This window comes from Phoca vitulina, unplaced genomic scaffold, assembly GCF_004348235.1.
Source record: "Phoca vitulina isolate PV1807 unplaced genomic scaffold, GSC_HSeal_1.0 scaffold9, whole genome shotgun sequence".
In the NCBI taxonomy this organism is placed as follows: domain Eukaryota; kingdom Metazoa; phylum Chordata; class Mammalia; order Carnivora; family Phocidae; genus Phoca; species Phoca vitulina.
In genome coordinates, this window is record NW_022589712.1 from 18606255 (window position 1) to 18628483 (window position 22229).

The following is a 22229-nucleotide window of genomic DNA, read 5'->3' on the forward strand; positions in this document are numbered from 1 at the left end:
AGAAATTAATTTTAGATTTTACACATTTGTACTGATTTCTATAGGTTTCAGTTATCTGACAAAATGTTTAGGCATGGTGAATGTGAACTTATAATATACATGACTATTTTATAGTTTATGTCTGATAATTCTAATATCTGAAGTACCTGTAATTCTGCTTCTGCCTTTTCTGTTTCATTGTTCATGGTGTTGATTACTAATTTTCCTGGTTAACTTGGATGACATATTTGAAAAATTATTTCTACAAATAATTTGAAGACTTGGAATATGTTATCTTCCTTTAGGGAACATTTTCATTTGCTTCTGCCAGGTGCTAGGGACTTAAAACAGTCTGTAAAAGTACTTAACTAAGGTTGAAAGTTTTCTGGGACACTCAGATAATTTAAAGCTGAGCTCAGTCTGTGTGTGTGAGGGCTGATTTATTTCCAGTTCACCTTTACTCCTAAGCTTGGCCTTTGGGGTCCTTGCAAAAAGGAGAAGTTGTTTAACAAGATCCCTACCCTTGCCCGTTCTAGGAGCCCACCTTGCTAGTATGAACACAGTTTAGTATATCAGCCTCCTGCTTCAGATTAGCAAAGTACTCCAGGGTGAAACTGGCCTCAGTTTGCCAGACTCAGCACTTTGGGTTCCCATCCTTCCCCATGTTCTTACTATACTGTTAGCTCTTTGATGTTTTTAAGAATTAAAATAAACATTTTTAATTTTGTGTAACTTTATCAATTATTCTTGGTGAGAATATTATTCCAAATTATCAGTCCCCCATAACTTAAACAACAGTCTTCATTTTAAAAAATGAATTAAAACTGACTGATCCTTAGTAGCAAGATGATTGATCAATAATCTGGGTAAGTTTTGAAAATTACATTGCACTGCTACTTACTGATATTTAATCTTACAGTTTTTCTAATTAGCCAAATAAACACAAAAGGAAAATTCTGTAATATTTTAGCAAAACAGAAAGAGAATAAAAGGAAAAAAAATTAAGGACAGATAACAGCTATTTGAAAGAAAGGTCAAACAATCATTGACTCATTAGCTCCTTCAAGGACCAATTTCTACTCTGTGCCAATTATGTGGAAGGTAGTAAATAAACCAGATTTTGCTATTTTAAATAACCTTCTGGTGCAATGATAATAGTTTTGGAGATTTTGTAAAATAAATGTTTAGGTTAAAAACTTTTTCAAAGTTAAGGTCATCAATTAAGGTGAATCATGGAATTGAAAGAATAATAAGGATCACATTTAATGAAAATAAAATACTTTCTAAACTATTCATTTAAAGTTGTGAATACTCCTTTTTTAACCACCTGAAGCTATTCTGATCTTGGTTCCTTGAGTAAAATACTCCCTTGATTTGGGTTAGAATGACACAATTTTATGTATTTTTGCTAAAAACATGGATATATTAATGTGACAAAGAGGAAAAAGGTGAACATAATTTATACATGTAGGAAGAATTTAAATGGCTTGCATGTTTCAGTTTTATAGATACAATACCCAAATTAAAGAAATCAACTTACACAGTTCTTCTCTATCAAGAGATTGCGCACCACCTCCAAATAAGCCTTTAAAGAATCCCCTGTTTGGTGCTTCAGGTGTTTCTACAGGAGTGAAGAGTTCACCCAACATCTCCTTTAAAATCAAAACAAATTGTAATTGGTAAAGTTACAGGGAAACTAAACTATAATTCACAAAACCATCACTGTAAACTCTAACTTAAGCTTATAACATTACCTGTTGAGATTCACAAACAATTAATGAGCATATTTCAAGTGACTAGATCCAGTACCTACTGACTTAGTCGAACAGTTAAGACTAAATTGACTAACTTGCTGCTTGCTACTTTGGCTAGATTATTTTCCTTACATTTCAAGCAAAGATGATATTCTCACTTAACTTAAGAAGATTCCAATCATTAAGACAAAATTTTCCCATAATTCTTAACATCAAAAATTGATACCTACATTAGAAAGAAGAAAAGCTATTAGTAAGTTGAAAAGTTTAGTGTAATGATGATGACACAGTTTTGGAATTATCACTTTCAGCTGAGTCAGAAAATTAGTAATCTAGAAAGACACATCAACTTCTTTTTTCATAAACATAGCTTAGGAAGAGAATTATGCCAACATACAGCTGGAATTCCAGAAATGTGGCAGGGAGATGGAAAGGCTTCTTTCTGTATTGTCTGAAATTACTATTCTTCAGAGCACAGAAACGGTAAAACTAACTCAGGAGACAAGAAAGGTTGCTGATATGTTATTGACTTTGTAAATAATACATAGAGAGAGAGAAGGAATTTCTATAAGAGAAGAATGGTAGCAACATTATTTATAAGGCAGCTCTGGGAAGCTTTGGAATCAAAATAAAAGTACAGTGAGGCTTTGGGATTGCATTTCTGCCCACTTAAGAGTAGTAGCTATGATACAAAAGACAAGTACATTATTGGTTCTGGGTAGGAGTTCTGCTGTTATCTGGTTTTACATTATTATAGTTGAAGATGAAGCATGTATTTTTTAGAGTTTCTTCCTTAGGGCTGGGCTAAGAAAGTTAATAAAGGATGTCCAAAGATTTTACTTTTAAGTATATTCATATTAATGTTGTTTCTCCAACCAGATTACAAATGGGAATAGATAATTGTTAACACAATATTAACAAGAGTTTCATTTATAATGTTGAAGTGGATTGAAGCTTACACATTTTAATTTTCTTTCCTCTGAAATTCTACAAAGTGGAATAAAACTGGAATGAAAAATTTCCTGAAGTCAATAAATCAAACTTGTTAAAGCTCACTAAAGAATATACTGATAACTATTACTTAATTCAAATTTATATTACACTATATAACAAAGATGATTTTAGGCATATTCCCAATCATTTTTATATTGTACTACAATAGATTCCAATTTAAACTATCTTTTAAATTGATACAACAAACATGGCAAACAGCTACCATTTGAGTGTCTTTTATGCTAAATCAAAAGAGTAACATGACATATAACAAGTGATGGTATAAAGATATGATTTTAAAATTTATTTTAGAATTACAGCTCTTATTTGGTGTTTAATGAGCTTACAATTTTACAAATGCAAAGTAAGAAATATAAAACAACCAGATTACATTTATAAATGAAGAGTCATTTATAGTGTAGGAATGACTGGTCCAGAGTATGAACTTTGGAATCACATGGACTTGGGTTTGATTCTCATCTCTGCCTTTTTACCCCCAAAGGCACTTTAGGCAAGTAAGTTTCTCAGAGAACTGGTTTCTAAGAATCTGCAATCTCAGTATTAAAATTTGGGGAGAAAAAGTGATATTAAAAAAAGCATATATTACAACAACATTAAATAGCATCTACAAATTTTTTTGCTTGTATTTAAATAAGGATTTTACCTATGATTAAATTTACTATTTACAATGATTAATTTTAATGACTAATAAATCTAAAATAGATTTGTATTTTCTATGATATCTTTTTACATCTAATAATAGTAAACTCTATGTCTGAAATAGTACCTGGAACTTTTAAACTACCCCAAAATATGAATATACAAAAACAAATATACTTGTCTGATGTTGGACTCTTAGATCTCATTTATCATGTGAGTTAATAAGCTTATGGGGTAAAATTTAAGACTGATTTCATGAATGGATGAATGTATGTGCTTTATCACTAAACTCTTTTTAATACGATCAAATAATCAGATTTTAACAATTTTGATTAAGAAAACCCTATGTTATAAAAATACTGAGTTTAAATAAATATCTTAGAAGATGATCACAGCAATAAATTTCAATATTGAATGTATGACATTTAAGAGAGGCTAAACAGTTCAACTGTCAAAAATTTTGTACAGTGAGTACTTGGGAGTTTGTTTATAAATTATAATATTAAGGTGCTTAGGGCAATTATAAATTGTTTAAACTGAAATAATTCATATGTTCCACCTCTTTAAAATTGTTTTTTAATTTAAATTAAAAAATAAAAACAAATTGTCAATTTGAAAAGATAACTTGTACATTTTGTTCGTGGTTTCACTCCAGATATGGTTAGAATAATGCTGTAGAAATAAATTTAGGTATTTCAATCTATAAACATATGCTTTTGACTGCCTCTCAATGATAATAAAAAGTTCTGGAGTCCATGACTTTTTAAAACAGCTTTACTGAGGTAACTGACATTATGACAAACTGCACAAACTTAAAGTATAAAATTTTAGCATATGTATATATACCTGTGAAATCATCACCACCATGAAGATAATCAACATAGCCATCTCTCGTGCTTCCTTGTGCTTTCTTTGGAAAACCTTCTCTTGCTCCTTCTCGAACCCCCATCACCAAGGAAATGCTGACCTGCTTTCTCTCAACCTTGGTTAATTTGTATTTTCTATAGCTTTATATAAGTGGAATCATACAATATTCTAAACTTTTTTTTGCTTGGCTTATTTCACTCAGCATAATTACTGTGAGATTCATCCATGATACTGAATGTTATCAACTGCTCATTCCTTTCTATTGATGAGTTGTATTCTACTATGGATATACTGCAATTTGATTATTCATTCATCTGTATGGACATTTGGGTAGTTTCCAGTTTTTTGGCTAGTACAAATAAAACAGTTATGAATATCAATTTCCTTTTCTCTTGAGTTAAAAAAACTAGGAATAGAATGGCTAGATCTTTGGTTTATGAATGTTTAACTTTTAAAGAAACTGCTAAGTCGTTTTCCAAAGTGGTTGTACTGTTTTTTTGTTTTTATTTTTTTACATTCCCTGCAGTGTATTAGAGTTCTGGACCCTTACATCTTTGTGAGAACCTGACACAGTATTTTTTTTTTTTCTTAAGTTAATTGAGAGAGACAGACACAGAGAGAGAGACCGAAAGAGAGAGAAAGAGTGTGAACGCAAGTGCAAGCAGGAGGAGGAGCAGAGGGGGAGGGAGAAGAGAATCTCTAGTAGACTCCTCTGAGCATGGAGCCCAGCATCGGGCTTGATCTCACGACCCTGAGATCAAGACCTGAGCTGAGATCAAGAGTTGGATGCTTAACTGACTGAGCCACCCAACTGCCCTGGCCATGGTATTCTTTTTAATTTTAGCCTTTCTAGTAAGTGTTTAATGGTATCTCATTGTGGTTTTAATTTACAGTCTGTAAGGCCTAATAATGCTGAACATCTTTTCATGGTGAAATATCTGTTCAAATATTTTGCCCATGCCTTTATTGCGTTATCTTCTTTGACTTTTAAGAGCCCTTTACATTCTGGACATAAGTCCCTTACAGACACATGTTTTGCCAAGGTTTTCTTCTAGCTTGTGGCTTATCTCTTTACTTCTTAAATATCTTTGAAGAACATAATTTTTAAATTTTGTTGAAGCTGTCAATTTGTTCTTTTATGGATGGTGAGTTTGGTGTTGTAGCTAAGAAATCTTTGCCAAGCCCAAGTTAACAAAGATCTTCTCTTAGGTTCCCCCTAAAAGTTATATAGTTTCAGGATTCACATGTAGGTCTACGATCCATTTTGAGTCAACTGCTGTATATACTGTGAGGCATGGATCAAAGCATTTTAATATCCAATTTTCCCAGCATAATTTGTTGGAAACGCAATCCCTTCTCAATTGCATTGTCTTCATCAAAAATCAGTTGTCCATATACGTGTGGGTTTATTTCTAAACTCTATACTCTGTTCCATTGATCTATTTATCTAATTTGATGCCAATACCATGTTCTTTTGATCACTGTAGCATTACAGTAATCCTTAAAATCAGGTGGTACAAGCCCTTCAACTTTATTCTTTTTCAGAGTTGTTCTGTCTATTCTAGGTCCCATGCATTTCCATATGAATTTTAGAATAAATTTCCCCAAAAAAATTTCCACTGAGATTTTGTGAGATTTCCTCAAATCTATAGATCAATTTTGGGAGAACTGGTATTTTAATATTGAATTTTCTGACCCATGAACAAGGTACATATTACAATTTATTCAGGTTATTAAAAATTTCTTTCAGTGTTTTTGTGACTTTCAATATAGAAGTCTTTCATATTTTTGTCAGATTTATCCAAAGTAGTTCATATTTTTGTTGCTATTATAAATGGTATATTTATTTATTTTAAAGATTTTATTTATTTATTTGAGGGAGAGAGAGCAAGCACAAGCGGGGGTGGGGGGAAGGGGCAGAGGAAGAGGGAGAAGCAGACTCCCCACTAAGCAGGGAGCCAGATGCAGGGCTCGATCCCAGGACCATGAGATCATGACCTGAGCTGAAGACAGACACTTAACTGACTGAGCCACTCAGGTGGCTCAGTGTTTTTTAAATCTCAATTTCCAAATGCCCACTGCTCGCATAGAATTTTTTTTTAATATTGATCTCATATCCTGCATCCCTGTCAAACTCAGTCATTATTTCTAGTAGCTTTCTGGATAGATTTCCTAGATAGATGATCATGTCATCTGTATAATAACAACTGGTTTACTTCTTCCTTTCCAGTTGAGATGCTTTTTCTTTCTTTTTCTTGCCTGAATGCACTGGCTAGAACCTTAAGTACAACACTGAACAGAATACAACACTGAACAGAAGTGTTGAGAATAAACATCCCTTTCTAAAAGCTCCTGATTTTAAGGAAAAATAATTCAGTAACCAATCACTAAGTATTAGGTGTAGATTTTCCCTAGATGTTCTTTAAGCTCCCTTTTATTCCTTCTTTGCTGAGATTTTTCTTTTTTTAAATTAGGAATGGATGTTGGGTTTTGTTAACTGCTTCCTATTAGTTAAATAATATGGTGAATTATAGTGATTGATGTACAAACGTGAAGTCAACCCTGCATTCCTGAGATAAATGCTATGATAATTAATCATGACCAGAATTATCCCTCTGATATACTGTTGGATTCAATTTGCTAAAATTTTGTTCATAATATTTACATCTGTATTAGTGACATATATTGATCTGTATGTAATTTTTGTAATGTCTTTGTCTATTTTTCATATCATGTTAATTGTGACTTCTAGAATGAATTGGAAAGGATTTCCCCACTTCAATTTTTTGAGTTTTGTGTAGAATTGGTATTATTTCTTCCTAAAACATTGATAGAATTCACTAGTGAAGTCATCTGGCTTAGAATTTTCTTCTCAATTAGATACAGTACTACTCTTCAGGTTATCTATTTTTTCTTTAGTGAGGTTTGGTAATTTCTCTCCAGGAATTTGTCCATTTTCATCTAAGTTTTTGAGTTTGTTGGCATGAAGTTGTTCATAGTATTTCCTTATTATCCATTTTAATATTTGTCGAATCTGTAGTAATGCCACTCCTCTCATTCTTGATTCTGGTAATTTATAACTTCTCTCTTCATAATCGGACTGGCTTGAGATCAATTTTATTGGTTTCAGAGATCAAACTTTTAGTTTTACTGATGTTTTTCTATTGTTTCCTTGTTTTCTATTTCTGTTCATGGTTTTCTACTTGGATATTTATTATTTTCTTTCTTCTGCTTACTTTTCTTTTTCAGTTTCTTACGGTGGAAGCTGAGGTCACTGATTTGATAAGAACTTCTCTTCTAATACAGGTGGTTTAGTGCTATGAATTTGTCAAGTTTAAACACTCAGTTGTTTTTTCTATTTCTATGCTTTCAAGTGACCTAATCTTTTTTTATGCAACATCTAATCTGTTGTTAATCCCATCCAGTATATTTTTCATCTCAAGCACTGTAGGCTTTCATCTCTAGAAGTTTGATTTTGGTCTTCTGTATCTTCCATGTCTCCAGTTAACTTTTTGAATGTATGGAATACATTTATAGTAACCGTTTTGATGTCCTTCTGTACTAATTATAATATTTCTGTCAGTTCTGGTTTGGTTTCTTAAAGATTAATTATTCTTCTCATTATGGGTCATATTTTCCTGACAATCTGACTGGATGCCAGATCTTTTGATTTTTACCTTGTTGAGTACTGGGTATTTCTCATCTTGCTAAGTTGTCTTGAGCTTCATTCTGGGATAATAGGAAACATTTTGATCCTTCTGGGTCTCACTTTCATAATTTGTTAGGCAGGTCAGAAGCAGCGCTCATTGTAAGGCTAATTATTCCCCAACTAATGAGCCCAGACCCTCCAGAGTACTCTACCCAATTACCCACTGAAGTAGGCTGAATAATGGCCATCTAAAATATCAGGTTCTAGGGGACGTGGGTGGCTCAGTTGGTTAAGAGTCTGCCTTCGGCTCAGGTCATGATCCCAGGGTCCTGGAACTGAGCCCTGCATCAGGTTCCCTGCTCAGTGGGGAGTCTGCTTCTCCCTTTCCCCCCTCCACCCCCCTAGCACTCTCAAATAAATAAAATCTTTAAAAAAAATGAAATATCAGGTTCTAATTCCTGAAACCTATAAATGTTACATCTTCTTAAAAAAAAAAAAAAGGGAGGGGGGTGTCTGTGTAAATGTGATTAAGTATTTTGCCACGGGAAATTATCCTGATTATCTAGATGGGTCCTAAATCCAATTACAAGTGTTTTTATAAGATGGAGATTTGACATAGCACAAGAGGAGGAGGCAAGGTGACCATGAGGGCAGAGATTGGAGTAATGCAACCACAAGTCCAGGAATGCTGGCAGGTACAAGAGGATAGAAGGGGCAAGGTCTCCTCTAGGGCCCCTGGAGGAAGCATGATCCTGCCAACGCCTTGATGTTGGCTCAGTGAAACTTACTTCAGATTTCCGACTTCCGGAAGTGTGACAGAATAAATTTATGTTGTTTTTGGTCACCAAGTTTGTGGTGATTTGTTACAGCAGCTTCAGGAAACTAACACACTCATGAATTATAAATATTTTTAGCTTGGCTTTGGGAGCAGGCACTGTTCTTGGCCCTGGGACCAGGCACAATTCCCTCTAATCTTCCTTTCAGATGGTTCTTTCCCAGGCCAGAGAGTATCCACATGCATGTGCTCAACAGTACTCTACTGAATACTCCTGGCAGACCCTCTGCAGATATGCAGGGTTCTCTCTCTGTATAGCTCTTTTCTCTCTGATACTCTCTTCTAAGAACTCTAACTTATTTGGTCTTCCTAGACTCTTGGTTCTGTCTCCTCAACACAGGAAGCTGGTCAGACTCTGCCTCAGGACCTTCCCTCTATGCATGCTCTGGAAACTCTATCAAGGTATTAAAGCTGGAGCACTTTGTTTCCTGTCTCTCAGGGATTACTTTCCTTCACTGCTCAATGTTCAGGATCTTGAAAACTGTCGTTTCATGTTTATGTCTGCTTTTTTGGGGCTGCTTCAGGCAGGAGGGTTAATCTGGTCCCTATTATTCCATCTGGGCTGGAAACTCCATTAATGTTTGTAGGCATCTTCTTTATTTTTTTGGTTAAAGTTAAATGAATGCACAATTAGGGCACTCTGGAAACCAAGGAATAGTGTTTATAAAGTTCACTGTACTTAAAACATATTTTTACCAAAGCATTATTTTTAGGCACTGAAAATACAGAGGTAAATAAAATGTCAATAATGTTCAATTAGCAATAATCGCGCCTCGGATAAACCTCATTGGCTACGATACTGCCACTGCGCAAAGCTTAAAATGTCAATAATGTTCAAAGAAAACATTCTATCACAAACTGCTTAGAGTTTACTTTTCATTTATATCATGAGGGTACATAGCAGACAGTCATTAAAGTAAATTGAGTTACTAAATGACCATTTCATTTTAAAAATAAATAGGTAAAGTTTACTGCTGCTGCTATTGATTTTTTACTAAAATAAAACACTGACCAAAGAACAGACTTGATCCTAAAAAAGTGATGAAGTTTAAAATTTTGAGTAATTGAATTATGACCATATTTCAGATGAAAATAAAGAATATATTCAATTGACTGTATTACTTCTTAATACAGTACCATTTTACTAGTGAAAGGAAACACTAAAGAAAAATTTTATCTTCCCCATAAAAAGCAAAGGTTTAATTCAGAAACCTAGGAATCTTTGAAAAAACATCTCCACCCAAATGTAAATGTAAATTTATATCTAAAATAACAGATCTGTAATTCTGTTTCACTCTCAAGGTTTGTAATAATGTCATTAGAAGTACATTTCCAGGACAGTCTAGCTTACTGAAATAATAGTAACATCTGACAGTGATCACATACTCTGTACCAAGCACTATGCTAAACACTTTACATGCATTGTCTTCTTTAATCCACACCATATCCTATGGCATGGATATTATTTTTAATCCTATTTTTAAAGACGATGAAACTCAGAGACAGTAAGTAACTTGTCTAAGATCACATAATTGTGTAATTATTAGCAAGGATGGGACTTAAATTCAGTCTTGACTCTACAGCTCATCTTCTCAAAATGAGCCACAAATTCATTACAAACAAATAAAATAGGGCTAATTGTAAAAACTTTCATTAAAACGTTCCCTTAAAGTTCCCTTAGATAAAGGTTTCCTCTAAGTATCAATTAATATTTATATATTTAATATTTTAATTTTTAATTTTTAATATTTTAGCTCAATATAAGAGCACTTTTATTTTAAAAGGTGAAACTAAACTGATCATTTCTAATATACAGTTGATCCTTGAACAGTGTGAAGGTTAGGGGCCCAATCGCCGTGCACAGTCAAAAATCCACGTGTAACTTCTGAATCCCCCCAAAATTTACTAACAGTGTACTGCTGACCAGAAGCCTTACTGATAAAGAGTGGATTAGCACATATTTTATATGTTATATTTATTACATACTGTATTCTTACATTAAGGTAAGCTAGAGGAAAGAAAATGTTAAGAAAACCATGAGGAAGAAAAATACAGTTATAGTACTGTACTGTATTTGTTGAAAAAAAATCTGAGTATAAGTGCACTTGTGCAGTTCAAACACATCTTGTTCAAGGGTCAACTGTATATGCAAGCACATAAGGCACTTGAATATTAAGAAAGAAACAGTTTTGTATTTAAAGAATGTAGTCTCTTGCAAACAGATCAACAAAAAATATTCAGAGTAAAACTAGAAAACCTTATTTTTTCTTATATGTATATACATCCTTGTGAATACATAGTATATGAGAGGGGATGACACAATGCGCAGATATAACTATTTCCACATTAACACACTTCCTTAAAAATGATTTCTTTGTGTGTATAATTGATATTTATTATACTTGGAGAGTGGGTATAAAATGTATGTAATATTTCATATTTCTGTGCCATCACTGAGTAGAAAAAATATGGATCAGGGAGATAAGTCCCTCTTATAACAAAAGTCTGATGAAATTACTTTATCACAAGTCTCAAAGCATATGCTCTGAAAGTCAGGCTTTGGATTTTCCCATATAGGCTCATTGTATACTCCTGAGAGTGTAAGAGATGAACAAAAGTAAGGGATCTTAGAGAATATTTCACTTTTTTTTTTTTTTTTTTGAGAATATTTCACTTTTGAAGAAATTATAGTAATATTTTTGTTATTTACCTGAAGATTTTCACAGGTCTCTTGACTATAAGTGAGTCTCTGGATTTCTGTAGGTGAAACAAGATATAATGCTTGTCCATTGTTGGTGAAGCAGAATGTTCTGGCTATCCGCATGTTGGTGAGGGGCAAGTAATAGACATCCAGTAGAGGCCTTAAACTTGGCAAACTTGAGAAAAATATTAAAAAGTCATTAATAAGAAACAAGGTAGGTTTTGGAAAACAGTATGGAGGGTTCTCAAAAAGTTAGAAATAGAACCACCTTATGATCCAGCAATCACACTATTGGGTATTTACCCAAAGAATACAAGAACACTAATTCAAAGAATACATGCACCCCTATGCTTATTTATAGCATTATTATTTACAATAGCCAAGATACGGAAGCAGCCCAAGTGTCCACTCGCTGATAAATGGACAAAGAAGACCTACATCTTCTTCCATATATATTGTACGTATCTATATATATATAAACATGTGTATATATGTGTTTGTGTGTATACACACAATGGAATATTATCCATCCATAAAAAAGAATGAAGTCTTGCCATTTGCAATGACATGGATGGAGCTAGAGAGTATAACGCTTAGTAAAATAAGTCCGAGAAAGACAAATACCATGATTTCACTCATAAGTGGAATTTAAGAAACAAAACAAACAAGCAAAGGGAAAAAATGAGAGAGAGACACAAATCAAGAAACAAACTCTTAATTATAGAGAACAAAGTGACGGTTACTAGAGGGGAGGGCGATGGGGGGGGGTGGGTTAAACAGGTGATGGGGATTAAGGAGTGCACCGTCATGATGAGCACCAGGTGATGTATGGAAGTGTTGAATTACTATCGTGCACACCTGGAAGTAATACAACACTGTATGTTAACTAACTGGAATTAAAAAACATAAATAAACAAGGTAGGTTTAGTCTTGAACAAAGTATTATAGAAGGCAAAAATGGCAGTACCTTATAAACCTTATGATTTAGTATACTTGAGAGGTAGATAAAACTGACTTGTATTCTTCATAAACTTGTTCACTATTAACTGAATGAAAATAAATTCTCAGTGTGTAAGACTATAAACAAAAGCATTTCATTTAAGTGGAATATAATTCTGTAGTGTTATGTTTTAAGGGTGTAAGTGCCATCTTTGTGTTTTTTAAAAATGTGTACCTCTTACCTAAAAGTCATAATATGTCCATTGGCGCAGAAACAGGCAAGGCAGATACTGTTACTCAATGCTACGATATCTCCACGAAGCACAAATGAGGTCTCTGTAATGTTTTGCTTGTAAGCACAGTTCTGAGTTGGCAGTGAGATGACTTTTGCTTGCTTTTCAGAACATATCACTGCATACTGGTTTTCACTAATTTCCTGAGAAGAGGAAGGGGATACGGAGACAGGCCGTCGTTTCTTTAATTTCTCCTTTTCATCTTTTTCTTCGGGAACATTGTGTTCTCTCCAGGATTCATATGCAGGTGGCACTAAGCAGCCTGTGGTATCCAGGAATGCCATTCTCAGGATCGCCCCTTTTAACCTCAATATAGTACCTAAAATACATAAGTTTAGTAGATAACAAGTATTTTAACCCCCACAGCAAATATGTTTATTCCAACTCTGACACAGAGTAGACATTCAGCAACATGCAGAATGTATATTAAACTGAAATTGAACACCGGCTTACTGAAGGGATTCAACCTTCAAGCATGTATCTGAGTCCAGAAAAAGAAATCAGAAATACATGCCCCAAACTGATAAATACTGGGATGCCTGGAACTATGTCTTACCTCATATCTGCCAAGTGTACTACCAACAAGTGTGAGAGCAAGTGGATGGTGTCTAGGAGCTGCACTGTCCAATACAGCAGCCACTAGCCACATGTGGCTACAGAGCCCTTGAAATACGGCCTGTCCAACTTGTGGCATATTCTGAGAGTAAAATACATGCCGGATCCGAAGACTCAGTACCAAAAAAAAAAAAAATTAAAAGTAAAATATCTTAGTAATTTAAAAACACTGGTTACATGCTGAAATAACAGCATTTTGGATATGCTAAATAAAATGTTATTAAAATTAATTTCACCTTGTTTTTCTTTTTTTTTTTACCTTCTTAATATGGCTACCAGAACATTCTTTATGTGGCTTATCTTTCCAGGCTTTTTTTTTTTTTTTCCTTATACACATTCTTACTATGAAGAAAGGAGCTTAAGTAAGAATATTATCATTATGTAACCTTTTCTAACAACTAGGCATACAGAACATACTCAAATATTTATTGAGCTGAATGAATAAATCAAACTGTTTCTTTGATGTAAACCTAGTTCACAAACCATTAAAATCATAATTACATTTTAATTTTAAATTCCAAGTAATGTTAAAGTCCACTGTATAAACAAGGGATACACTAATGAGCACAATCATGTTCTTTTTCTACCTAAATCAGAATAAATTAGTAATGAAAACCAGATTTCTCAGTTATTTCCAGATCTATCAGACTCCACATACATTTGATGAAATTGAATCTCATTTTCAATATATGAAGGTCATAAATTTTTTCTTAAGATCTGCTATTAAATCACCTTTTCCTAATACTTCAAAGGAGAAAGATAACATATTTTAAGACTTCACATTTAGATATTAAAAACAGCCAACTACATGATGTTTAAAAAAAATACATTTTGCTTTTTCTCCTAAATATGGTACCATCCTTTTGCTTATAGAACATAGCATTTTAAGGTACCTTAGAATGCATTAGAAGAACAGTTTTTTTTTTTTCATTTTCAAATGTAGTAATCATTTTAGATATGATCCTAGAGTTAAAAAAAAATGCAAAACCTGAATGGCTGTATAAATAAACGATATTCTGGAATCTTATTCATGTATTTCTTCATTAAAAACATAAGACTACATCTCCATTTAGTTTACATTTTAGAATTCATAGATCAATTCAAAAATGAAAAGCGAAGGCTTCTACTAAATATAGCAAGTTAGATCTTCAACATAAGTACAGCATGAAAGCATACATACCACTTGGAGAGACAATTACTGGCTGAAGAAGTCTTTGCTCTCCTCCTGGGGGAAGATTCAGTGCAATGACAAGCACTGTTCCCAATGTAGTACCAACCCATAAACACGGGGAGGGAGATGAATCTGCCTTTCGAGTAAAAGTTTCACAGAAATGAAGAGCAGAAATTGCTTCTCGAGATTCTTTATCAATGCTGGTTACACTGGAACTCCGTGATCGGCTGAAGGAATTATCTTTTATATCTGAAATGAATTAAAATGTTGTGAGATTGCTTGTTATAAAATATCATAAAAATTTGGCCAAAGAGTTAATCTGCAAAAAGACAAAACCTATAGCATATTTTAATTAAAAACAATTTACTTTTTTAAAAAATTTTTTAAAGATTTTTATTTACTCGTCACAGAGAGAGAGCACAAGCAGGGGGAGCGGCAGGCAGAGCAGGTAGAGGGAGAAGCAGGCTTCCCGCCGAACAGGGAGCCCGATGCGGGACCCGATCCCAGGACCCTGGGATCATGACCTGAGCCGAAGGCAGACGCTTAACAACTGAGCCACCCAGACGTCCCCAAAACAATTTACTTTTATGTTAATAATTTTTTCCTTTGCTTAAATATAAAATACAAACAGATAAATCCATACTTCTCAGAAGTGAGTTGGTGTAATTCCAGTGAATTTTTGGATGTGTGATCTATATGGTTTTTGGTGTGGCTCTTTGTTAGTATCCTGGTTGCTTTTCTAATCTTAGACCTCACCAACTTCTTTTCTCATGATGCTGTTACTTCCTTTGGTAATGCAATTCCATGGTTGGGTAGAACTAGAAAACTGTGGGCATTTTTTCTTTCTTTTTTTTTTATTATGTTCGGTTAGCCAGCATATAGTACATCACAAGTTTTTGTTGCACTTTCAATTATTTACATTAAAAAAATCCATTTAGAAGTACTGATTCTACCTTCAAATCTGAAGGTTTTTTTTTCAAATCTGTCCATATGAAAGCTTTTAATCCATAAAAATTTAGCCTTCCTTTTTCTTGAAAACCATTTTAACTGTAATCAACATTCATCCAAGGCATTTTACATCAAAACATGTAACTGGTATCTGGCTCATACTTAATTTCATACCAGGTGTATTCCCTTTACTTGACTCTTTCTGTAATGACAGGGATACTTCAAAATTATACTAATAAACCTTCTCTTGTCTTTAGCTGCCTTCTTCACTGTGGCCAATTGCAAGTTTGCCTTGAGCCTTGGCCTCTTTTCTTTTGTAACTGCATTTCCAAATTTATGGGAATTTTTTCCTATTATGTCTCACTATACAAAATCAAAATACATTATTTCTCCAAAGTTCTAAATTCATCTAATGGCACTGTTTATTTTCATGACAACCCTGTTCTAGGGAATAACACTTAAAATGAGTCTCAGTTTTGGTTCTTCCCTTACACTTTACCTATACATATCTGATGGAATGCCACGTCCAATGTTATTTTACTCCAGTGTTGTTTCCCTCTTTCCATTACCAATCAACTTCCATTACCCTTCATTCAGGCCTTCATCATTCATGGAGACTGCTGATAATTCACAAGTGGTCTTCCCACCTTCATTCTGTCACTGTTCTAACACAACTTAACTGAATTTTATAAGGTACAGTCATAATTCTACCACCTCTATTTAAAAAATCTTCAGTAGTTCCTCTTTATTTGATGTTTAGTATCTTACTCAGGTTTTTAAGACTCTCCACAAAATATTTCAACTCTCCTTTCTGGCCCTATCTTCGATGCTACCCTGCTTTTCAGGACCTTGTGGGAAAAAACTGAGTAAATCATTGTTCTCTGCTTGTGATTTTCTTTCTGATTGGTTCCTGTGCCTCATCCTTTTCTCTATCAAGATTGTGCTTATTTGTCATCTCAGGTACCATCATTTTCATGAAGTTTTATCTTGATTCCTAAAACCATATATGGTTTTTCTTTTTTTGAATCTTGATAGCTTTTTCTCTCCCATGGCACTAATAGTACATTTGTTCTGTAGTTCTTCCAGACTTGTCTTAGGCCTCACTCTAAAGTGACTCTAAGTTTCTTGAATACAAGAGCTGTGTCATTTTGAGCATAGTGCCTGGCTTATAAAAGTATCCAATAAATACTTGCTGAAGACAGATCTATAGTTGAAAGTATCTAAACCGATGTCTTGCTGCCACAACTGTGGGATATATTAAAATTCTCAGCCGTTTCTACTGTTCACATCTAATAAATAGGTCCTCAAATCACATGCTTTCAATGCTATCATGAAAGAAATGACTTCGTGTCATAAAAAATAAAAAAACACAGTCAAGTCTTCTAAATTGCATTTTATTAAATAGAAAAGGTATAACTGAATCCTAACTATACTACCTAAAAGCTTTTGTAATCAAATTTAAATTCAGGGACGCCTGGGTGGCTCAGTGAGTTAAGCATCAGACTTGATTTTGGCTTAGGTCATGATCTCAGGGTCGTGGGATAGAGCCCCATGTCTGGCTCCATGCTCAGGGGGGAGTCTGCTTGTCTCCCTCTCTCTCTGCCCCTCCTGATTGCACCCGCATGCTCTCTCCCTAAATAAATAAATCTTTAAAAAATTTAAATTGGGGCGCCTGGGTGGCTCAGTCGTTAAGCATCTGCCTTCGGCTCAGGTCATGATCCCAGGGTCCTGGGATCGAGTCCCACATCGGGCTCCCTGCTCCACGGGAAGCCTGCTTCTCCCTCTGCCGCTCCCTGCCACTCTGCCTGCTTGTGATTCCTCTCTCTCTCTCTCTCTGTGTCAAATAAATAAATAAAATCTTTAAAAAAATAAAATAAAATAAAAAAAATAAAAAATTTAAATTAATAGATTGACAAATATTTCCCCAAATGATAATTATATACAACAGAATTTTGATTATAGCTAGCCTCTGAAAATAATAAAGCTACTAGTTATGGCAGTAACATGGGTAATTTCTAACTATAGTGCCTAAAAATGTCTCTCTTTTGCCTGTAATTCCTCTTAAAGATTTTGACATGGCAAAAAAGAACTACTTCCTGTAAATGAAACAACTTTCCATAAGCAACAGCTCATTACTGGATGAGTGTGTAATATTAAATATATAAACTGATTCCAAATGCTAACTCTAAAGTTTTCAAAGTTATAAAAAGATTTCTAGAAATAATAGAAATTTTATTTTTTTAAGATTTTAAGTAATCTCTACACCCAACATGAGGTCCAAACTTACAACCCCAAGATCAAGAGTCTCATGCTCTACTGACTGAGCCAGCCAGGGACCCCAAATAATAGAAATTTTAAATGTAGTTTTCAATGATAAAAATATTCGTTACTTTAATAAGTCATACACATACAAGGTGATTGGACATATATTTTCAGTTGTGACCCAGGGACAAAGATAGAAATCAGTGGAAATTTGATAAGAAAATTTGAGGGGTGCCTCGGTGGCGCAGCTGGTTAAGCATCCAACTCTTGGTTTCAGCTCAGGTCGTGGTCTCAAGGGTCATGAGACCGAGCCCCACATCTGGTTCTGTGCTTAGCGCAGAGTCTGCTTAAGACTCACTCTCCCTCTTCCTCAGCCCCTCCCCCTCGCTCTCTCTCTCAAATAAATCTTAAAAAAATTTAAAAAAGAAAATTTGGTAATATAAATTTGGTAAGAAAATTTGATAATATAGGGTGCCTGGGTGGCTCAGATGGTTAAGCGTCTGCCTTCGGCTCAGGTCATGATCTCAGGGTCCTGGGATCGAGTCCCGCATCAGGCTCCCTGCTCCTTGAGAGCCTGCTTCTCCCTCTGCCTCTCTCTCTCTCTCTCTGTCTCTCATGAATAAATAAATAAAATCTTTAAAAAAAAAAGAAAATTTGATAATATAAATTTCATTATAAATTAATCTGTGTAAAAATTCTTACTCTTATCTATTAAAATTACAATAGGTGATTCACAACAATCTACTTCAAATGTTAATTCACAGGCCAAATAAACAGTGTTTTAATTTAATGGACTAATTTAACTATATAAAATTCATAAACTACAACTGCATTTTTATTATGACTTCTTTATAAAAATTAGCTACCAAAGAAACTCTTAAGTATAGATCAGTATGTGAAAATGAACTGAATCAGAATCAATCCTAAACTTACAAAATTCTATTTGCCTAGAACTGTTTGAAAACAAGTTAGAATTTTTAGCAGTTCATGAATTACAACTTGTACTGACTATTGTTAAGTCAGATGTTGTGGATCTTTGTGGCTTAAATTTTAGAAATTGGGCAAGCTAAACAAATGGACTAGAAATTTCAATTTTAATTCTAGTAAGAAGAGCAGAAATGAAAATGGCTACCACTAAGCAAGGCCTACCATGTAAGACACATTTTCATAACACTTTCTATTTATTATTCTATTGAATCCACATAACAAGTGAAAAGTATTATCATCACAATTTAATGAATAATAAAATAGACACTTAGATTCAATAACAATAACTCGCCCAGGAGGACAAAGATAATTAGTGGAAGAGTCAGGACTTGTGTCATGTCCAAGTCTAAAACTTTCTCCAGCAACTCCAGGTAGACATGGGATTAGTCAAACCACCAAAATAAAGGGGAGGGTTTGGTTATTATTGAGAATTAAAGTTCAGTCTTTAAATACAAAAATATATTTGAACATGTGAGGTTTCTGGAAGCTGTTAACTCAGATAAAATTTGTCATTAATGCCTCTATCCAGCTGTAGGTGTTACAAGCTTGTCACATCATTGCTTTCATGTTACTCTCTGGATGCCTAGAACATTCTACCTCTATATATTACCCTTTCCTTCCCACATAGAGAGCCTTATGCAACAATATTTTATTCCCCCAGTCAAAACATCATGCCAAGAGTTGAATTTGGTCAGGGTAAACTTTAGGACAAAAAACTAATTCACATTAAAGTATAAAAGTCTGATTTTTATTCCTCTGGTTGTTGCCAGTTGAAAAGTAACATCAGAAGCCTAACAATATCACCCATGGTTCCTGAGGCTGGGCCATGGAATCTAGGATGGTGAAGCCACAGACAAAGTGCAGCGTTACACGATTTCCTCATAAGCCAAGGTGAATTCTAGTCACAGAAGCTTCCAGAGCTGCAGGGTAGTCCAACAGCCTCAGCTGCTTTAGGAACATCTGGTAGTTTGAGCCTATCAATAGAATTGTTTTTCCCCATTGACTCCCCAGCCAATGTAAAACAATTACCAGCTAAGAATCTCTACCAGAAAATAGTTTAGCAGTACAATGACTTGAAGGGAAATTACTTAAGCAGCACAGAGACTGTTCCGAGGTATGTGTCAATCAGTTGTAATTGGCTTAGGGCACTGAAATACATGGGCATGTAAGCTAAAACATGAACTGAATAAAGATGATCTATACAAGTATGGGATATACCCACTGATTAAATTACTTATATAAGTGTGATATTCTTTTTAAAAATAATTAATATACAGTATTTTTACTAATTTTACAAGTACTTTTCTCCATGTGTTTTCTCAGATTTTTAAGATACTAGAAGGTACAAAACCATTTTAACTAGCAGTATTTAGTGTTATTAAAATCACGGGCCTCTTTGAGAGTCTGATGAAAACTCGGCCCCTCAGATACACTTAATGTCAAATTACATCTTCCATTTATATAGTAAAGGGAGCTATTCCCTTCTCAAAACATATGTTCTCTGATATTCTAGGATTAATTCTTGTTCCCTTAACACCAGTCCTACTACAGGATTCTATGAAATTGTTTTTCCTATGTTCAAGAATGGAAACTTGTACTGCTGACAATGGAAGACATTATGCCTACTCACTGATAATTATATACCTTCTATCGGTATAACTGAGATAAGACTATGATTTGGAAATGCTAAAATTAGTATGGTGAAATGGACAATACCTAAATTTGCATTATGCATAAAAAGGCAGTTAAGGAATCTAGAGAATAAATAGTGAGATGACAGGGGTGAGCAAATGTAAGGGAGGAAATCTAGATATTTCTAAGACAAAGATGGGTGAAACCATCTTCAGTCAGCCCACTTTTTATTTCATTAAAGACCATCAAAATTTCTGAAATTAAAAAAAAGTGAGTTTAAAAAGAAACACTGCAAGCTTTTTATCTTTACTGAAATGTTATTTGTCTCTATGTGTGATATCAGGGAGCTGTTTTTGAGCTGAATCTAAAGCAAAAGGAATGTGTGAATATGTTCACTCTGCTTTCCTAGGGGATTAGTTGCATAGAAAGTGCTATAGAAAAAGAAATATTCCCAACTTATTATCATCAAAAATAATGATTCTTGATATGAGAAATTCATTGTAATACAGAAAACTAATTTACTGTGAAAAAGTTAAATTCTTGTAAGTTTATAAATTATAAAGTTCAAGCAAGTTTTCAGATGGTTAAATGGGATATAACAACTTTTAACAGAAATTAATCTGAAATTGTACAAATTTTAGTCTTATACCAAATCTTGTTTAGATATAAAGTATGAGAGCTGAGAAAATATATTATTTTGGTTTGCTTGAATTTATAATCTTTTATAATTTATAGATGACATTCTAGAGGCTGTTAATCCTTAAACATCTTAGTCATTTTAAACTTGATTTCTGATAAAAATCCAGTCTACGGTAATTTTAAATCTTCTGATTTCCTTGTCTTCCCTTTGAAGGGAGTTTAACTATTATGGATTTTATTCATTCATTCATTCATTCATTCATTTATTTATTTATTTAAAAGATTTTATTTATTTATTTGACAGAGAGAGACACAGCAAGAGAGGGAACATAAGCAGGGGGAGTGGGAGAGGGAGAAGCAGGCCTCCCGCCAAGCAGGAGCCCGATGCGGGGCTCGATCCCAGGACCCCGGGATCATGACCTGAGCTGAAGGCAGACGCCCAACGACTGAGCCACCCAGGCACCCCATTCATTTATTTATTTTACTTACCTAAGTCAGGCTTTAGGTCAGTAGGCAAGCTTAACTTCCTTGACATCTTTGCTGAAAAATAAAACACATTTTTAAAGTTCTGAAGAATATTTGATTCATATTTGTTAATATCAACTCTCCTCCAGGTAGATGTAAATGCTTTTATTACTAAATCTAGATGCTAAGATAATTAAAATATGATTAATAATATTACAGGTTGAAAGTAAATCTTGTTTTCAACTTTTTAAAAGTTTGTACTTACTTGATGTAATATCTTTGTGTGCTTGAAGCTGTTACTTCAAGAAAGCTTTTTATTCTAACTGTTAATTATTTCTTAGGCTCACAGGAAAGGGTTAGGCTTTTCTAAGAGAAGTAGAGTCATTTCTCAGAAGGCAGGTGTTGCAGGTAAGGACAATAGAGGCAGAAGACGGAGTTTGGATAGTTGATATAATAAAATCTTTCCAGTTCCTCATCTTCATAGCTACTGTGTTCATTATTTTTTAAGTTAATCTCTAGAATATAGGACAACTTCTATCTAAGAATAAATTTAAGTATTTGATTACATCATACAACTATCAGAATTCACCTATTCTTGATACAAGTTAACACCTCTATTTACATGTCAGTGCAAAACAAACGAAACAAAGTCATGCCAATCTAAAATTATGGTATTTACAAAAATGTAAACTATATGTCAATTTCTATTTTGCACCAGAATAAAAAAGCCTCTGTATAAACTTACTGGGAATTCACTTTCCATCCTCAAAGTCAGTTACTGCCTTAATCTAGGAAGTGATTTAGAGTTAGGAGTTGTTTAACTATATCATGTTAGTGGCA

At 34.0% G+C, this 22229-nt stretch overlaps 1 protein-coding gene and 1 pseudogene across 4 annotated transcripts in view; both read right to left on the minus strand.

Annotated features, from left to right (window-relative positions):
• The window catches only part of STXBP5 (syntaxin binding protein 5), a 175552-nt gene that overhangs the window by 10192 nt on the left and 143131 nt on the right, over positions 1 to 22229 (minus strand). For all 4 annotated transcript variants that reach the window (XM_032407703.1, XM_032407702.1, XM_032407705.1 and 1 more), the window contains 5 exons: positions 21414 to 21464; positions 14466 to 14705; positions 12620 to 12989; positions 11448 to 11613; positions 1520 to 1631 (listed from right to left, as the gene is read on the minus strand). In XM_032407703.1, coding sequence (XP_032263594.1) covers positions 1520 to 1631; positions 11448 to 11613; positions 12620 to 12989; positions 14466 to 14705; positions 21414 to 21464 — 939 coding nt within the window. The remainder of the gene's footprint in view (positions 1 to 1519; positions 1632 to 11447; positions 11614 to 12619; positions 12990 to 14465; positions 14706 to 21413; positions 21465 to 22229) is intronic.
• LOC116634822 lies at positions 9384 to 9554 on the minus strand (annotated as a pseudogene).